Source organism: Procambarus clarkii, chromosome 19 (genome assembly GCF_040958095.1).
Source record: "Procambarus clarkii isolate CNS0578487 chromosome 19, FALCON_Pclarkii_2.0, whole genome shotgun sequence".
NCBI lineage: Eukaryota > Metazoa > Arthropoda > Malacostraca > Decapoda > Cambaridae > Procambarus > Procambarus clarkii.
The window spans coordinates 47,741,377-47,761,174 of record NC_091168.1 but is presented as its reverse complement, the minus strand read 5'-3'; the positions used below and the strand labels follow the sequence as shown (position 1 = coordinate 47,761,174).

Genomic DNA, 19,798 nt, shown 5'->3' with positions numbered 1-19,798 from the left:
GGGTTGTGGTGTGGCTGGGGTTGTGGTGTGGCTGGGGTTGTGGTGTGGGGGGTTGTGGTGTGGCTGGGGTTGTGGTGTGGCTGGGGTTGTGGTTGGCTGGGGTTGTGGTGTGGCTGGGGTTGTGGTGGGCTGGGGTTGTGGATGGTGTGGCTGGGGTTGTGGTGTGGCTGGGGTTGTGGTGTGGCTGGGGTTGTGGATGGTGGCTGGGGTTGTGGTGTGGCTGGGGTTGTGGTATGGCTGGGGTTGTGGTGTGGCTGGGGTTGTGGTGTGGCTGGGGTTGTGGGATGGTGTAGCTGGAGTGGGGTGGCTGGGGGTGGTAGTGTTGCCGGCGTGGCGTGGCTGGAGTGGGGTGGTAGTGAAACTGTGATAGTCTTAGGGGTGTGTGGGTGTAGTGGATGTGGTGGAGTTTTGTTGTTAGAGTGGGTGTGGTGGGTGTGATGGGGTGTTGTAGGTGGTGTGGGTGTAGAGGGTGTGGTGGGTGTCGTGGATGGTGGGTGTGGGTGTTGTGGGTTGGTGTGGCTGTAGTGGGTGTGGTATGTGATGTGGATGTGTTGTAGGTGTGGTATGTGATGTGGATATGTTGTGGGTGTGGTATGTAATGTGGATGTGTTGTGGATGTGGTATGTGATGTGGATGTGTTGTGGGTGTGGGATGTGATGTGGATGTGGGTGGTGGGTGTGGTTGGCTGGTGTGGGTGTGATGTGGGTTGAGAGTTTGGTGTGGGTGGGTGTGGGTGGTGGGTGTGGTTGGCTGGTGTGGGTGTGATGTGGGTTGAGAGTTTGGTGTGGGTGGGTGTGGGTGGTGGGTGTGGTTGGCTGGTGTGGGTGTGATGTGGGTTGAGGGTTTGGTGTGGGTGGGTGTGGGTGGTGGGTGTGGTTGGCTGGTGTGGGTGTGATGTGGGTTGAGGGTTTGGTGTGGTTGGCTGGTGTCGGTGTTGTGGGTTGAGGGTTTTGTATGGGTGGGGTTAGCTGGTGTGGGTGTGGGTGTGGTTGGCTGGTGTGGTTTTACTGGGTGTGATTGGCTTGTGGTAGATTGGTGTGGATGTTGGGTTGGCTGGAGTGGGTGAGGTAGGTTGGTGTGGCTGTAGTGGGTGTGGGTGGTGGGTTTTGTTGGTTGGTGTGGGTGTTGTGGGTTGAGGGTTTGGTGTGGGTGGGTGTGGCTGTAGTGGGTGTGGGTGGTGGGTTTTGTTGGTTGGTGTGGGTGTTGTGGGTTGAGGGTTTGGTGTGGGTGGGTGTGGGTGTAGTGGGTGTGATTGGCTTCTGGTAGATTGGTGTGGGTGTAGTGTGGGTGTGATTGGCTGGTGTGGATGTTGGGTTGGCTGGAGTGGGTGTGATATGTTGGTGTGGCTGTAGTGGGTGTGGTATGTGATGTGGGTGTGGGTGGTGGGTGTGGGTGTGGGTGTGGGTGTGGGTGTTGAGGTTTAATGCACTGGGTCCCAGAAGGATACAGACTGAGAATGGGTGCCTCTAGTGGTACCTCACTTTTTTTTTTGTTCGTAATGTTTCAAATTATTATATACTTTTGAATTTTGTTAGATTTTCTATAAATTTTATTAGTTTTCACATTTTGTTTATTCTGTCCAATAAAAGCAACATAGAACACTTTCAAAGGCGTTGACCCCCACCGACCATTGGTGACCCTCGCCCCACTGGTCGCATGACAAGCTACACACACCAGCTAACCCACAAGCTGCACCCACAAACTGCACTCACAAGCTGCACCTACCAGCCACACATACCAGCCACACCCAACAGCTAAACACACTAGCTACACCCAACAGCTAAACACACTAGCTACACCCACTAGCTACACCCAACAGCTAGCTACATACACTAGTTAAACACAACAACCACACACACACACACACACACACACACACACACACACACAAGCCACACCCAACAGCTAGCTACATACACTAGCTAAACACAACAGCCACACACACACACACACACACACAAGCCACACCCAACAGCTACACACACTATCTACACCCACTAGCTACACCCAACAGCTAGCTACAAAACACAACAGCCACACACACACACACACACACACACAAGCCACACCCAACAGCTAAACACACTAGCTACACCCAACAGCTAGCTACAAAACACAACAGCCACACACACACAAACACACACACATACACACACACACACACACAAGCCACACCCAACAGCTACACACACTAGCTACACAAGTCACACCCAACAGCTACACACACTAGCTACACCCACTAGCTACACCCAACAGCTAGCTACATACACTAGCTAAACACAACAGCCACACACACACACACACACAAGCCACACCCAACAGCTACACACACTAGCTAAACACAACAGCCACACACACACACACACACACAAGCCACACCCAACAGCTACACACCCTAGCTACACCCACTAGCTACACCCAACAGCTAGCTACATACACTAGCTAAACACAACAGCCACACACACACACACTCGTGTCTTTGAGACAGGAGTTCATCAAAATTTTCACTGATTATAAGAGTCTGATCCTTCATACTGTATTATGACACGAAATAAATTTTATGGTTACTGCAAGATTGGGAGGAGGGAACCATCTTCTTCCGGTGGGGTTTACCAATCCCCCATTTTAATTAATGAATCTGTAACAAAATTTAATTCCTTTGGGGATTGCGTGAAAGATTCCGATGGTGATTTATTTCTACGTTGTTTTTCGTGTAGCTTTTGAGTCTATTATACTTTTAGTAACAGTACCTAACCAACCCTTCAATATCGAAATTGTTTCCAGTTTCCAATGGGATATTTATTATTATGAAAACACATTGATTTTTATAATTTATATTAAAAACAATAATTTATATTAAAAACAACATTTTTCGTTGATCTTATATATTAAGCCTGATTTAGGACTTATTGCATATATTTTGAGTTTGCAAGTACTAATTTTTATACCAAAAATATTACAATTAGTGAAAATAGGTTAAGTGATGGGACATACCAATAGACTATGTCTCTTCTTTCAAATACCTTGGAGTCTCTGTCCCTTGTACCTCAACTGCAATCAATAAGTTACATCAACAATGTAGAGACAGACTCAAGGCTCTCAGAACTGTAGTGGGGTACAGCCCGAAATATGGTGTTAATATTAGAATAGTAAGAATGATGTATTTAGCGTATAAAGGTCTCTGATAGACTATCATGTACCAGCTTTGGTCCTACAGAATGGCAAAAGTATTGATAGACTGGAAAAAATACAAAATGAAGTGTCCTATACAAAGTTCATAGGTCCCTTAAAATTGTTATTAGACGAGAACTCCTGGATGAACTTGAAGAAAGTAAAACAGTGTAAAACTGGACAGTGTTTCTGTTTATGTCTAGAATGGGAACCCCTGTAAGAGAACCTCTTGAAACACTTGTCACATTCAAAAGGCTTCTCCCCTGTATGGAGTCGACGGTGTTCTGTTAAGGCTTCTTTTCGCTTATATACTTTTTGGCAAATATCACATATGAATCTGTGTTCGTCATCATCAACCTCATTTCCATCTGCTCTCATTGCATGACCATTGTTAAGAGCAGAGTAGTAGGCTAAACCGGGGGGTGCCAACTTCAGGGACTTAGCCTGAGTGTTGGATGGAGCTGACTGTACAGAGGTTAGTTTTGGCGATGCTGATGGTTTAGATTTAAGGGAGAGATCGATCGGTTGTACATCATCAACCTCATTTCCATCTGCTCTCATTGCATGATCATTGTTAAGAAACGACGAGTCAATGCTTACAACCTTGGGATTAGCCTGAGTGTTGGATGGAGCTGACTGTACAGAGGTTAGTTTTGGTGATGCTGATGATTTAGATTTAAGGGAGAGATCGATCGGTTGTACATCATCAACCTCATTTCCATCTGCTGTCATTGCATGATCATTGTTAAGAGGAGGGTAGTAGGCTAAACCGGGGGGTGCCAACTTCTGGAACTGGTAAAACGACGAGTCAATGCTTACAACCTTGGGATTAGCCTGAGTGTTGGATGGAGCTGACTGACCATCACAATAGTCACTGAAATGTGGAGAACGAACCTTATTTTCATTACTAGTGGTCTGGGCAGAATCTGCATCTCTTTCATCATCCCTACTCGCCAAAATGTTATTTTTTTGATGTTGTTGCTGTATTTTTTGTTGTTGTTGATGGAATTGTTCATCTAACCACTCAAGAGTGTGTTGATGTGGGCATCGCCAGGAGACGAGAGCCTCCCCCCCCCCCCACAGTGCCACATTCACACACTTTTTGTCCCTGCGTCTCGCCCATTGCCCCATCGTCCATGCCTTCATGGCATCCACCAGCGACATCTTTGATGTGCCCTTGAGTATGTTGGGACTGAGAAATGTTATGTTGAGATGGTTGCTGTTGTCCATTGTCACTGCCCCGGGGCACAAACCCAGCCTCTAGACAACTGCCTGAGTGACAGTTTCTTGGGTTGGAAGAGGACTGTGTGTCAGGTCCAACATGCGCCATGTTCAGATGATTGATGAGCCGCTTAGTACTGGGGTCCTGAAATTTTTTTAGGTTGTTACAATCAGACCATTATTAAATTAGTCTATAAACATCCAAACTTAAAAAAAAAAAAAAAAAAAAAACTATGATCATTGAGAAACAATATTCATTGCTGGTCAATTTTACATTGTAATTTTTACATCCCTAGGCATTCCATAAAATTAAATTTTAGACAATTATTCATCCAAAAAATTACAAAAATTACACACACACAAAAAAAAAAAAAAAAAAAAAAACAAATTAATACTATAACCCTTAAGAAGGAACGACGAGAATACGACTTCACTCACTATACTGAATGGATTTCTTCAAGGATTTAAACACATGTTGTCACTGGGCGTGAACTACGAGGTAGACTGAGGGAGTAAGGAGCTATCACATCCTTTTTATTCATTGAGGACAATCTAGTGGCCAGCGACGAAGAGCTCAGGTCTCGAAGCTCCGGCGAGTATTATGTTATCCGATACTGTATATAATATTTGGCCCAATGGACTTCAGGGAGCAATTGAGTTAACACACCATAACGCCAACACCAATATTTATGAGAAATGTCATTACTTACTTGATCAATGAGAGGGACCCCTCATCAGAGTATTCCGAGGAGGAATCTTCAGATGAATCTTCAGATGATTCTTCAGATGATTCTTCAGATGAATCTTCAGATGAATCTTCAGATGAATCTTCATCGTCTCGGTTCACCATTCCAAACCTACTTCTGATGGCATTTTTCTTTCTTTTCTTGAAGGGTGGGTTAAGATCATTATCATCTGATAATGTCTTTTTGATGTTGGTGTTTTTTTTGGGGGGGGAAAGGTCTGGGGTAGATTGAGTTAAGGGAAACTCATTTGGGTCGATTTTGTTCAGAGTGAACAATGACATGCTAATTTTGGGAAGGGAACTATCCATACGGATACCATTCCATATGTTTAATATGTGAAGGGGATCGAGGTCTTTGCCACATATGACAAGCTCACCTTGTACAATGGAGGACATTTACTCATTAAAACGTTTGGAGTTAGTAGAATTAAAAAAGGGAATGGGACTGGACTCAGCATAAAGACGTACACCCAGACAGGCACCGGCTCTATCAACGAGACGAATTGAGTCTTGTCTGATCTCTCTGTTGGTGTGAAGCTCTTTATATAAAAATGGTCCAAGTTGTTATTTTTGGGGCCTCAGAATACCACCGGATGTACACACATACACAGACACACACACACACACACACACACACACACACTCAATAATATTTTTATTATGGCTTTTAATTTAACCAAGCTGTAGAAAGAGACCAATATATATAAAAACAATTACTTATGCCTAGTGTATAAAAAGAATAAAGTTGCTTCTTGAAGAGAAAGAGGAACAGACTGACAATTAAAAATATCAAAGCTAAACATAAAATTAATATATCCCTTTTAGAATTTGAAATTAAATTTTCTACTTCTTGTAATTCCAAATCTGCAGTTTGAATGGGATAATGTTTATATTTAGCTTCATTAATGATATAATTACTCATATCTATCACTTTAGAATCTCTATCATAGGTTTTAGAATTAATCTTGTGAGTAATTGCTTGACCAAGGCTGTTTACATCAAACTGACTAAGCAGGCTTAAAATCATCTTGTTCTCTTCTAAAGAATTTGTGGTAGTTCCATCCATACCAATTATGTTTATACATTGGGGATAAATGCGTATTATTTCATTTATGGCAGATAAATATATCATATCTGGTGTTATTTGTGGTGTGGTTATAGACTGTGGAGGCCCCAATTTAATATATTGTCCAAAGTTTATATCTTGTTCTAACAATTGATTAATTATTTTATGGCGAAGGTTTTCTAATGCAGCATGAGTTATTTCATTATTGTACCCACCAATATTACCTATTGATAAATATAATTCTAATGGTAACAACACTAATCCCACAGATAAAACAAGGGATAAAGACGAAGATAAAACGGATAAAAGCCGTATTGAAAATTGAATGCTCATTTCAACCATAGATGATCGAATGATCATCGCCAAAAGTTGAATAATCATTTGTTGAGATGAAGCTTCTACCATAATTACAGATAATAATTCTTGAAGAGCATCATGAAGAATGTTTTCGGAGAAATATTTTAACAGTCTTGAAATTATCTTAGGCACTCGAGTTGTAACTTCAATTTCGGTTATAGTAATAGCCTCATCTTTTATTAATGATAATAAATCGGAAAACTCAGATTCTAAACGTGTTATTATAACATCTATGAAATTAGTAGTTGTAGTAGTATACTGTTCAATAAATGATACATTTTCGGAGGATACTACTATATCCGCTTCGTCAACAAATTGTTCTTTTTCGAGTATTGACTGTGGAACAACTGTTTCAATATAACCTCTGTCAACATCCATATAATTTTGTTTGTTCAATTTATCCATAAGAATCATACTCATTCCTGATGTTGGATTAAGTAAGTCCACTAATTCACCATCGGTTAATTGGTTGATAACTTGATTGCCAAATATAAAACCTAATATCTGGCGGTGGACATGACTATGGCATTGATCTGACTGGCTATCGTAGTATTTATGAAAGAATTTACAATAGATTGAGTTAAAGTTTATATTCTGTTGCTGAATATTCCATGTCAATGGTGGAGCATCGATTAAGCCAGCAACAGCTTTTCTCAGTTGATATGTATTTGTATTCTTGGCATAGGCAATGGGGTTCTTTTGATAAGATTGTAAATCGTTTTCATTAGAAGGACTCCATCGACTTGAAGGTCTTAGAGCCAATGTTTTAAGTGCAGACAACTGTACACCACAATAATTTTCGTTAGATTCTTTGACATTAATCGACCAAGTTTCAACGGGAATAGGTTTCGAGAAATAATGATTGTCTGTTTCTGTATTGTTTAGAATAGATTTTAAATCATTACCAAATCTTTCTTGAAGAAATTCAAGGACCTCATTATGAACAGCATAACATGCTTCACTACAGGCATATTCACGTTCGTTTATTAAAATAGCTGATCCAGATCCGGGCTGACAAGCAGTTTTTACATCATAGTAACATTTTAGCATGTTACAACCTAGCGTTGTGAATTTAACTTCAAAGTCGTTAGGATTTTCATCTAAGAAAGCTTTGGGGAAATTGGGAGGAATATTTTTCCATGGTATATTCTTAATGATAATATTTTTAAAATACTTACTTCCATTTCTTTGTTGAAGAATCTCCATTGTTTTTCGTTGTGATATACGATGTACTATGTAAGTTGCAATTGCAATATCAGAGACAGTAACAGTAACAGTTTTCATTACGAAAATGTTAAGAGTATTTATTTATTTTTTTAATATTGATCAATATAATAAAGAAATTTGAGAATTCATTTACCAGAATACTGAGAGGAATCATGGTGGAAGCTGGAGTAAATGGTGATGCTGAAAGTTGGAATAGTGGTGGTGGTTGTGAAGAATATGGGTGTCATCGAAATGATTATTATTATCAACCAACCATTCCACAAATACCATTACAAACAACTCAATATATGATTGTACCTTATTATATGACTTCAGTGCCACATTCAATTTATGTAATTCCACCTTCTTCATGTTACGTTTATGATTTTCCTTCAAAATATTTTTATCAATTAGCTCCACCACCACCACCACCACCACCACCACCACCACCGCCACCACCACTACCACCACCACCACCACCACCACAACCACCGCTACCACAATCATCAGAAATTTATTCCCATTACAGTGTTGAAGTTCAATATAAAATTTCCTTTTTAGAAAAGGAAAAAGAAAATTTAAAATCATGGAAAATTTTACGAAATATTGATGGACATATAACAGAGGTCCCCTGGGGTATATCCTTCATATACATTGCATATGAATATGGTGGGTTACCTCGAGAATTATTTATGAAATATGTTAATGAATGTTGCAATGGTAGTTAAACATTTTCTTTGCAAATAAGCTCAGTGAGTAAATATTGTATATTATTACATCAATGCACCATACACTACACCACCCATTAGTGCACTCATATGTCGCTATTTGATCACCATTATCAATGGGCCTAACATTATTATTAATAATAAAATTAAAAGTATAACCCAGCCAATATTTTTAATTGATTTCAATATAAATTGCCATATATCAGATTGCCCAATGCCTTGAATCACTTCACCAATACCATCTCCTAAAATTTCGGCAATATTTCTTAAAATTGTTCCCTGTTCACATTTATATATATAAAATATTTCTTTATTTTCTAAATTAGAAATAGGTTCATAACCCTTGACAAATTGTGAAAGATAATTGTAGTTATGGGGACAACATATTCCCTTACAGCCCAAATTTAATATGTTTTGGGTTTCTGCAGAATTTGGAATATCAAATTGACAGTTCCAGACTTTTTTATTGAACAATGGATGAGTATTATCATTTAGTATGTCATAATTAATATAATCAACCCGATTGATAGGGAATTTACAAAATCTGGTCAAATATACTTCTTTTTTTAGGGAATGTCCTTTTCCAACATGGTATCTAAAACAACCACTGTTCTTCCGATTGTATTTGTTCAAATATTCAAGAAAAGCAACACCTACACCTAATAATATCGCAGATTTCAATATCAAACTTTTATGTTTACCAGCCCATTTGGTCATAGTGTTAAAAATTTTAGTTAATTTGGAATCAGTTGGTGAAGGATTACTTTCTAAATATTCAAGAAATTGAGTTTCGTTTTCAAACCCAAGATCTTGGGCAAGTTTATTTACATTGTTAATGTGTTCTTCATAGAGTTTAAATGGGTATTTTTTTAACATATGTTGTTTAAGAGCTTTGTTTTCTATAATATTTAGAATAGGGGATTCTACATCACCATGCAAAATATTTTTCATAATTTTATTAAAATCATTTTGGGATTTAAAATTTAGGTTTTCATTGATAGAATTAATAAAAGATTTGGCTGGGTGATGAAGATTTGACAATTTAATGTTTTCTGTCAAATCTGTCAGATACTTATTTGTATTTAAAAAAGATTTATTTTCATCAACCAAACTTTGGGTGATGTGAATAAAAGGCTGAAGACCATGGTCAATTTCTTTTATCATCAATTCTGTCATGAGCTATTCTTTCTTTTTTAAATAAGTATTAAAAAAGAGTTAATTTTACTGTTTAAAAACAAATAAGTGTTTGGTATGTGAGTCGTGGTAACTGTGTGGCCGGTCTGCTGTGATTGGCTTGATGGAGCACCAATCACGGGTGAAGTGGGTGGAGCCAACGAGAGGATTTTCACTAGTGTGTGTGTGTGTCTTTGTGTCTTTGTGTGTGTGTGTCTTTGTGTGTGTCTTTGTGTGTGTGTGTGTGTGTCTTTGTGTGTGTGTGTGTGTGTAAGAATGAGTATGTGTGTGTGTGTGTGTAAGAATGAGTATGTGTGTGTGTGTGTGTGTGTGTGTGTCTTTGTGTGTCTTTGTGTGTGTCTTTGTGTGTGTGTCTTTGTGTCTTTGTGTGTGTGTGTGTGTGTGTAAGAATGAGTATGTGTGTGTGTGTGTGTGTGTGTGTGTGTGTGTGTGTGTGTGTGTGTGTGTGTGTGTGTGTGTATTTGTGAGAATGTGTGTGTGATTCCTGTGTGAGAATACGTTTTATGTGTCAGAATATATGTGTGTGTGTGTGTGTATGATTCCTATGTGAGAGTACGTTTTATGTGTCAGAATATGTGTGTGTGTGTGTGTGTGTGTGTGTGTGTGTGTGTGTGTGTGTGTGTGTGTGTGTGTGTGTGTGTGTGTGTGTGTGTGTGTGTGTGTGTGTGTCTTTGTGTGTGTGTGTGTGTGTGTGTGTGTGTGTGTGTGTGTGTGTGTCTTTGTGTGTGTCTTTGTGTGTGTGTCTTTGTGTCTTTGTGTGTGTGTGTGTGTGTGTAAGAATGAGTGTGTGTGTGTGTGTGTGTGTGTGTGTGTGTGTGTGTGTGTGTGTGTGTGTGTGTGTGTGTATTTGTGAGAATGTGTGTGTGATTCCTGTGTGTATGATTCCTATGTGAGAGTACGTTTTATGTGTCAGAATATATGTGTGTGTGTGTGTGTGTGTGTGTGTGTGTGTACTCACCTAGTTGTGTTTGTGGGGTTCAGCTCTGGCTCTTTGGCCCTGCCTCTCAACCGTCAATCAACAGGTGTACAGATTCATGAGCCTATCGGGCTCTGTCATAAATGTGGTGATTATGTCCCTCCCCCCTAGCTCTTCTGTCTTCCAGCGAAGTGAGGTTTAATTCCCGTAGTCTCTCCTCGTAGCTCATACCTCTCAGCTCGATTACTAGTCTGGTGGCAAACCTTTGAACCTTTTCCAGTTTAGTCTTATCCTTGACTAGATATGGACTCCATGCTGGGGCTGCATACTCCAGGATTGTCGCAAACATTGAGAGAAATGAATCGATACCCTCTGGGAGAGCCTTGTGGGACTCCACTGGTGACTTCACGCCAATCGGAGGTCTCACCCCTCACCGTAACTCTCTGCTTCCTATTGCTTATATACTCCCTTATCCACTGAAGCACCTTACCAGCTACACCTGCCTGTCTCTCCAGCTTATGTACCAGCCTCTTATGTGGTACTGTGTCAAAGGCTTTCCGACAATCCAAGAAAATACAGTCCGCCCAGCCCTCTCTTTCTTGCTTAATCTGTGTCACCTGATCGTAGAATTCTATCAAGCCTGTAAGGCAAGATTTACCCTCCCTGAATCCATGTTGGCGATTTGTCCCTTCTCTCCAGATGTGTTACCAGGTTTTTTCTCACGATCTTCTCCATCACCTTGCATGGTATACAAGTCAAGGACACTGGCCTGTAGTTCAGTGCCTCTTATCTGTCGCCCTTTTTGTATATTGGGACCACATTCGCCGTCTTCCATATTTCTGGTAGGTCTCCCGTCTCTAGTGACTTACTATACACTATGGAGAGTGGCAGGCAAAGTGCCTCTGCACACTCTTTCAGTACCCATGGTGAGATCCCATCTGGACCAACAGCCTTTCTAACATCCAGATCCAGCAGGTGTCTCTTGACCTCCTCTCTCGTAATTTCGAACTCCTCCAAGGCCGCCTGGTTTACCTCCCTTTCTCCTAGCACAGTGACCTCACCCTGTTCTATTGTGAAGACCACCTGGAACCTCTTGTGTGTCTTTGTGTCTTTGTGTGTGTGTGTGTCTTTGTGTGTGTAAGTGTGTGTGTCTGTGTGTCTTTGTGTGTGTGTGTGTCTTTGTGTCTTTGTGTGTGTGTCTTGGTGTCTTTATGTGTGTGTGTGTGTGTGTCTTTATGTGTGTGACTTTGTATGTGTGTGACTTTGTATATGTGTGTCTTTGTGTGTGTGTGTGTTTGTGTGTGTGTGTGTGTCAGAATGTGTGTGTGTGTTTGTGTGTGTGTGTGTCTTTGTGGTAGACTCATGATCACCGATCATCCCACCAGACTCCATCATATTCTCTCAGCCCGAAGCCGTGCACCATGGTATGTTGAACAAATATATTCCTCCTCTTCCTCTCCAGCATCATCAATCTCTTCCACTACCTCCTCCATATCTTGATCCACTTGATCTTCCAACGCCTGTTCCGCTTCATCCTCCACATCCTCCAAACCTCCCTCCTCCATCTCATCCAACGCCTTCCTCTTTTTAATAATAATCCCATTGTTATAAATATAATAATTTTGGTACTGATTGTGCCAAATATATTTATGTCCGCTTTGTTGTGGAAGATAAGCTATCACTTTAGTTATTTGATAATCGGGTAAAAGTTGTAAATTAAATTTTGCAAGTCTTGGTATTGATATAATCATTTTATTTTCTTTAATTATACTAAATTCTTGTAATAACTCACAATGCATATGCCATGCAGTGGATAATGATATATGTTTTCTTTCGGACCAATTTTTATCTTTTTCAAAATATTTAATAAGATGCTCAATGATAAACTCATCATATTTAATTACATCATCAATACAAATGTACATATCAATAGTTTTAAGAGTTTTTTTATTTGCTTTTAATACTTTTTGATAATTTATACAATTATTAATAATATACTCCCTTAATGAACTTTCTTTTAAACTTTGGGTAATATCTCTTACCCCATCTAAAAGAAACAACATTAAATACACAACCTCGTTGATAAAAAGTATCATTTTGGTTTTTTCAAATTTAAAAGGGGAATGAGTTCTAGAATACACTGAAAGTGAAAAATCCTGATCATCCTCTTCATATAAAATATTTTGATTATGAATTTGCGTGAAAAATCTTTCATACCAGACAAATTTATTATCAGCTGTTAGTCCTGACATGTCATAAATTTTATGATATATTAATTGACTTCTGCTAAGATTGTTTGGATAAGTAAAAGTAATATGAGAATCATCGATATTATTATTATAATATAATTTATCAGCTATAAATAATTGTCTTGCTAGATTAAATCTCAGGGGAAAATAATATAATCCAGGGGTTTTTTTAATGTTAAACTTCTCATTATTTATATGTTCGATTTGTATGTTAATTGAAAGTTTATCCTTTTTATTCATCTTTTTTTTATACAAAAACATACACACACACTTACACACACACACAAAGACACAAAGACACAAACACTTATACACACAAAGACACACACACACACACTTACACACACAAAGACACACACACACACACTTACACACACACACTTACACACACAAAGACACACACACACACACACAAAGACACCAAGACACACACACTTACACACACAAAGACACACACACACGCACACAAAGACACACAAAGACACACACCCACACACACACAAAGACACACAAAGACACACACCCACACACACACAAAGACACACACACTTACACACACAAAGACACACACACTTACACACACAAAGACACACACACACACAAAGACACACAAAGACACACACCCACACACACACAAAGACACACAAAGACACACACACACACACACAAAGACACACACACACACACACACACACACACACACACAAAGACACACACCCACACACACACAAAGACACACAAAGACACACACCCACACACACACAAAGACACACACACTTACACACACAAAGACACACACACACACAAAGACACACAAAGACACCAAGACACACACACTTACACACACAAAGACACACACACACGCACACGCAGACACACACACACACACACACACACACAAAGACACACAAAGACACACACACACACACAAAGACACACACACTTACACACACCAAGACACACACACACACAAAGACACACAAAGACACCAAGACACACACACACACAAAGACACACACACACGCACACGCAGACACACACACACACACACACACACAAAGACACAAAGACACAAAGACACACACACTTAAACACACATAAAGACACACACACAACGACGCACACACACACACTTACACACACACACACACACTTACACACACATAAAGACACACACACACACACAAAGACACACACACACACACACAAAGACACAAAGACACACACAAAGACACACACAAAGACACAAAGACACACACACACAAAGACACACACACACAGACACAAAGACACACACAAAGACACACACACACACAAAAACACAAAGACACACACACACAAAGACACACACACACACAAAGACACACACACACACACACACACACACACAAAGACACACACACACAAAGACACACACACAAAGACACACACACACACACACACACACACACACACACACAAAGACACAAAGACACACACACACACACACACACACACACACACACACACACACACAGGAATCCCAAAAGTTCACCAAAACTCTTATTATACTCACTTTACATTTTTTTTCTTAAACTAGTTGGGAGAGGTACAGTCTTTGATATGATTGGGAACGGCATTCAACATTTTAAGACCCTTGATTTGAAGAGCAGCATTTCTGGTTTGATTAAGTTGAACTCTTGGGAACCGAATGATATCTAGGGGCAGTGTAACAGCACATCATTCTTTTTTTTTTTTTTTTAGATATGGTATCTCATCCATAAAAAATATTTTGTGGAAAAAAATGGGGTTGACCACCAGCCTGTGGTCAGTGGGGACCCTGTGGTGGACCATAAGCCGGTGGTGGACCATTCATTGGCTTATTAGGCAAATCAGATCTTGAATAGTTTCCCAAATAAGACATCAAATTTTATTTATAACTCCAAATTTTGTATTGTTTTTTTTTTAATTAAGGCAAAAAAAAAAGAAGAGAATCAATTAATTCTTTATGGATTTATATATTTTTCCAAATTTTATTGCAAAATAAAACTTATAAACCTTTCTATATAATATAAAATTTTTGATGTTTAAGTTTTGTTAATTTTATAAACATAATTTTATTTATCATAGATATTAAATATATAATATTATTAATTTTATGTATAATTTTTTATTTATATTTAAAATAAAAAAAACAAAATATACATTTTGATTAAAATATTCATAGTTACTTTATAATTTGAGATAAAATTTAAGAAAACTGAAATAATATTTTCCCCTTTATAGTTAAATTCGATATTTTATATAAAAATAAAACAAACAAAAAGTCACTCAAAGTCATTTTATATATTATTTATTTATTTTATAAACATTTATTTTAAATAAAATTAATAAAAAACTGAAAAAATATATATATATATTCTTTTTATTAAACAAATATTTCATCACTACTTTCATAATCACTACTTCCATATTCTTTGTAGTCGTTACTTGCCTCTGTATCATAATTATAATCTATATTATCACTATTTTCATCATTAATCCATTTGAAGAACGAACAATACATGCCAACTTCAAAATCCCTAAATACAAAATAATAATAATGACTTACAAATGCTAATAACATTATGGGAGTAATAACTTTGCGAATACCAATTTGGATATAATAATATTCATCGAATAATTTAAACCAAGAAGTTGGTAAAATGTTTCCATAAACATCTAAAAATTGTACTTGAATACAACATTTTTCCTGATCATAAAGAATATTCATTGAACCTCGTTCTTTGAAACATCGAAATTTTAAATTTGATATAACAATATGATATTGATTATTTTCCTTATTTGTTATGTTTAAAAAGTATGGTTTATCTCCATATATAAAATGAACTGCATCTTCAATTTTTGATTGTGACATCTTAGGTTTGAAGCTTTTCTTCAGAACAGATAAAATATAATTCCATCGGTAATTTTCATTACAAAAACATTTCCCATATAAATTACATAAGGGATACTCATCATCACTTAATGCACAATAGAGATAGTAGGCAGCCGTTGCTACAAAATTATTACTTTTGCTTATACTCTGAAACAACTCACGTCCTGTATTATCAAAATATTGAACTGAAGGAGGATTGTTTGAAACAATTTTTAGCGATCCAGTATGGTAAGACGAAGGTATACCATCTCCTATTATTTCTTTCTTACATCCATTACAAAATTTCACGTTTAAGATTCTCAAAACCATAACGGACTCTTCCGGTGTTGTTGTGTGTACTGACAAAGACCATATCGGATGTTTTAAATTGTCTCTCCCATATATTCTTTCAAGAAAAGTGGTTACATTTCCTACTGTAAAAAAGGAAAATTTGAATTTTTGTTTAGTCATTTGTTCAAAATAATCCATTCGAAAATTTGTATTACAGAGACATTTAATGCCATAATTTTCAAAACAAGTTGTAACGTTATCATATAACATTATTTTTTCTGTGAGGATTTGTATTTTGAAGACATATATTCTTCCACTAGCTGAGTAATTTTATGAGTGTTGGATACAACTCGTAATATCCGTTTATGTAATGGCTCATCTTTTTTAATATCAGGGAAAAAGAAAATTGGAATATTAATAAATAAAATGTTAATTTTACCACTCCCACTCCCATTTTCTAAGAACTGTGCAACATTATTTATATTAGGAGAGTAATCACAGACTGAATGGGAATCCAATTTCATAATAAATTTCCTTTTCAATTTTATGAGTAAGTATTGTACAAATAATTGTAAGTCTTCTACACTATTATTTTCAAAGGTAACATCATCATCATCATTCTTATCAACATTAATAATATTATGATGATGATAGTTGGTTAGAACAATTGTTCCTAAAGGTAAAGCAGGAGGATAAAAGTGTAATTTTTTGAAATAAGATAATGGGATTTCTATACTACCATCAGAGTTACATGCAAACATTATTTAGTTTTGTTTTTAATATTGAGTAATTCATAAATCGATTAAAAAAATTTTCGGTATTTTCGTAATCAATCAAATCAGTCTTGGATACAAATTTTGCCTTTAAAATTACCTTTGCACATCCACGTTCAATATCTTCCAAATTTGAACATGGATATGTTCCTTTATGTATTTCAATATTATTTTTATCAATCTTACACTTCATCCAAATAGATAATTCTTGTTTTTCCTCATCAAAATGGGGATCCGGACACGCTGTACACGGAAAATGTTTATTGTCATGTAAGTTAGTATACATAGGACCGCAGTTACATAGACCATTAGAATAACCTGGAGCTGTAATTACACCAGATGGTAAATGTACCAGACAAGGATCGCGGAAACAGGCTGAACGTGAGATATCTGGATTAGAAATATATCCAGGGGAACATCGACATATATATTTTTCTTGTTCTTTTAATGGTATAAAAAAGTCTTGGGGGGTCATTTGAGTAAGGTCCACTACTTCATCCTGCCCATTGGTAATTTTAACCAAAGTTCCTCCTGGTTCACATGCAGTTAATCTATTTGTAGTTGCGTTATAAAGACCTGGTAGGTAGGATTTACACTTCCATCGATCTTCTTCAAATGAATACTGTAGAAAACCCCATACTGGGTCACAGAATTTTTCTTCTGGTTGTTTCCAAAGACAGTATGTGCATCCTGGTTTGAGGATTCCACCTCCATAATAATATTTTATATTGCTAGTAGAAGATGATATAGGTATTACGACCTTTTCTAAATAACGTCCACATTTACGGCCCCCAAGTTTTTGACAAATTTGATTGTCATGTGACTGAGAACTATCTACTTTTAAAATCATTCCCTTACATTTATTGATTTTAATGTCATTATTGTTATCATATTCATTATAATTTAGCCAACCTTGTAGATCAATAAATTCGTGTCTTTCTTCAAATGCAATTTCTTCAGCTTCAATTCCCTCTTTAATACTTTGACGTAAAAAACTATGAATGTAAAAACGATCAGTAATATAAAGAAAATTAAAAAATATAAAAAAAAGTACGAAAATTATAACAGGAATTTGAAGAAAATACTGGTATGTCGAAGAAATCATTTTTGGTTTTTATTTAAGAGAAAATTTAGGAGTTTCTCAGTTGAAACTCTTTTATTACAATTTGTGGAATAACAGTGAAAACGATGACGATGAATATAAAGTCTACCTGAAGGTGTACGAGATTTACCACGAACTTCATGAAAAGGACAAAAAATATTACATTGCCATTTTTGATTCATTGCTAAGAGTTCATTATATGGCTCCTTACATAATAATTCAGCACATTTTTGTGTAATTATCTCTGAGTTTTTTTTTAAAAATTGTTTAATTTTTGGTTGATGCAGCGATCGTTTTAAAACCAACCTAGGACGACTAATTACATTTCCTCCTCCTCCTCCTAAATTATTATTATTATTATTATTATTATTATTATTATTATTATTATTATTAATAATAATTATTTCAAAAATATTATTTCTAGTGGATAAGTGTCCCTGTTTAATTTCATTGATACTAGTAAATTCTATTGAAGTCTCAATACATCGATATATGAATGAAACACTCGCCATATTGGTACATGATCCTTATCACTAAACAATAGAGAGAGAGAGAAAAGCTTACAAGATAATATAAAGGATATTGTAGAATCAGAGAACCTATATATGTCAGAAGTAAAATATTTATCGTGCAAATATGATCGGCGCACGACACTGAATTCTGTCAGGCCAACTACAACAGTATTTTCTTCAAATTCTTGTTACCAATTTTCATATTTTTTTAATATTCTATAATTTTCTTTATATTGCTGCTCCTTTGTACATACATAAGTCTTTTAAGAGGGACTGGAAGCTGAATCCTCCTATTATTATTTATTATTGAAACTTGACATAATGGCTGACGAGCCTTATTACCAAAAGAGAGTAAGACAAAAGTTTACAGATATTATAAAGTATATTGAAGAATCAGAGAACTTAATTATAGCTGTACCATCAGAAGTAAAACAATTTGAAGAGCTGTTAAATTCTTGGGTATTATATTTACCTAATCTCCAAAATGTTGTGGTAAAGAGAGGAAATTGTAATAAGTGTTGGTACCAGAGTGAGAATAAAAAAACACTCACTATTTTTAGGTCACCTTTCGAAATAATTATTAAGCAAAATGATATAAAAGTTAGCTCTTCGTTTCTTATGAAAGATGTAATATTATTATTAGTAGAAGCTATTCAAAAAGAAAAGAGAAATATTCATGTATATTGGGATTAATTAATAACAAATATAATAAATTTATATACAGTTTTTATAAACATTAAATTTAATTTAAATTTCAAATAACATTAAGTATTATATCAAATTTGGGAATATAAAAACCATTAACTAATTTCAAATATATTTCATTGGAAAATATTTCACATTCATTATTATAGAATAAATTTAGAATATTGTTATATGTTACATTTGAATTTTTATGTTTATTTATAATATCCCAAACTTTTAAATATGAAATTCCGTCTTATCAATATATAACGGATCTATTTGTAGATAAAAATCAATTTCTTCAGTATTTTCGAGGAATTCACTCATTTTTTTAATATTTATTAAAAAAGACATGATTATTCAGTACTATTCCAAGAAGTATAACTTCAACTAAATTAATGTGAAACATCAACTTAAACTAAAATTTCAAATGATGATATTAACATTTAGTGATTATTTAAGACACCAGCTAGCTCTAGTAGCCAATGTGATGAACCAATTGGCTTATAATGTCAGGTGTGAATAATTTCCTATAAAATTTTGTAAAAATACACTTATATATGTCGATTGAAAAATTTGCTTTAAGGTTGTTAGAGAGGTTCAAAACCTCTTTATCCTCATAAGATGGGATAATCTTAAATATTTTGGCTAAGTTAACATTAGGAATAATATATAAAATTCTTTTGA

At 36.5% G+C, this 19,798-nt stretch overlaps 1 protein-coding gene across 1 annotated transcript in view; it reads right to left on the bottom strand.

Moving 5' to 3' along the window:
* LOC138366485 (glutamic acid-rich protein-like) overlaps positions 1-19,798 on the bottom strand; it is a 62,135-nt gene that overhangs the window by 19,954 nt on the left and 22,383 nt on the right. The window contains exon 4 of the mRNA XM_069327541.1: positions 5,103-5,208. Coding sequence (XP_069183642.1) covers positions 5,103-5,208 — 106 coding nt within the window. The remainder of the gene's footprint in view (positions 1-5,102; positions 5,209-19,798) is intronic.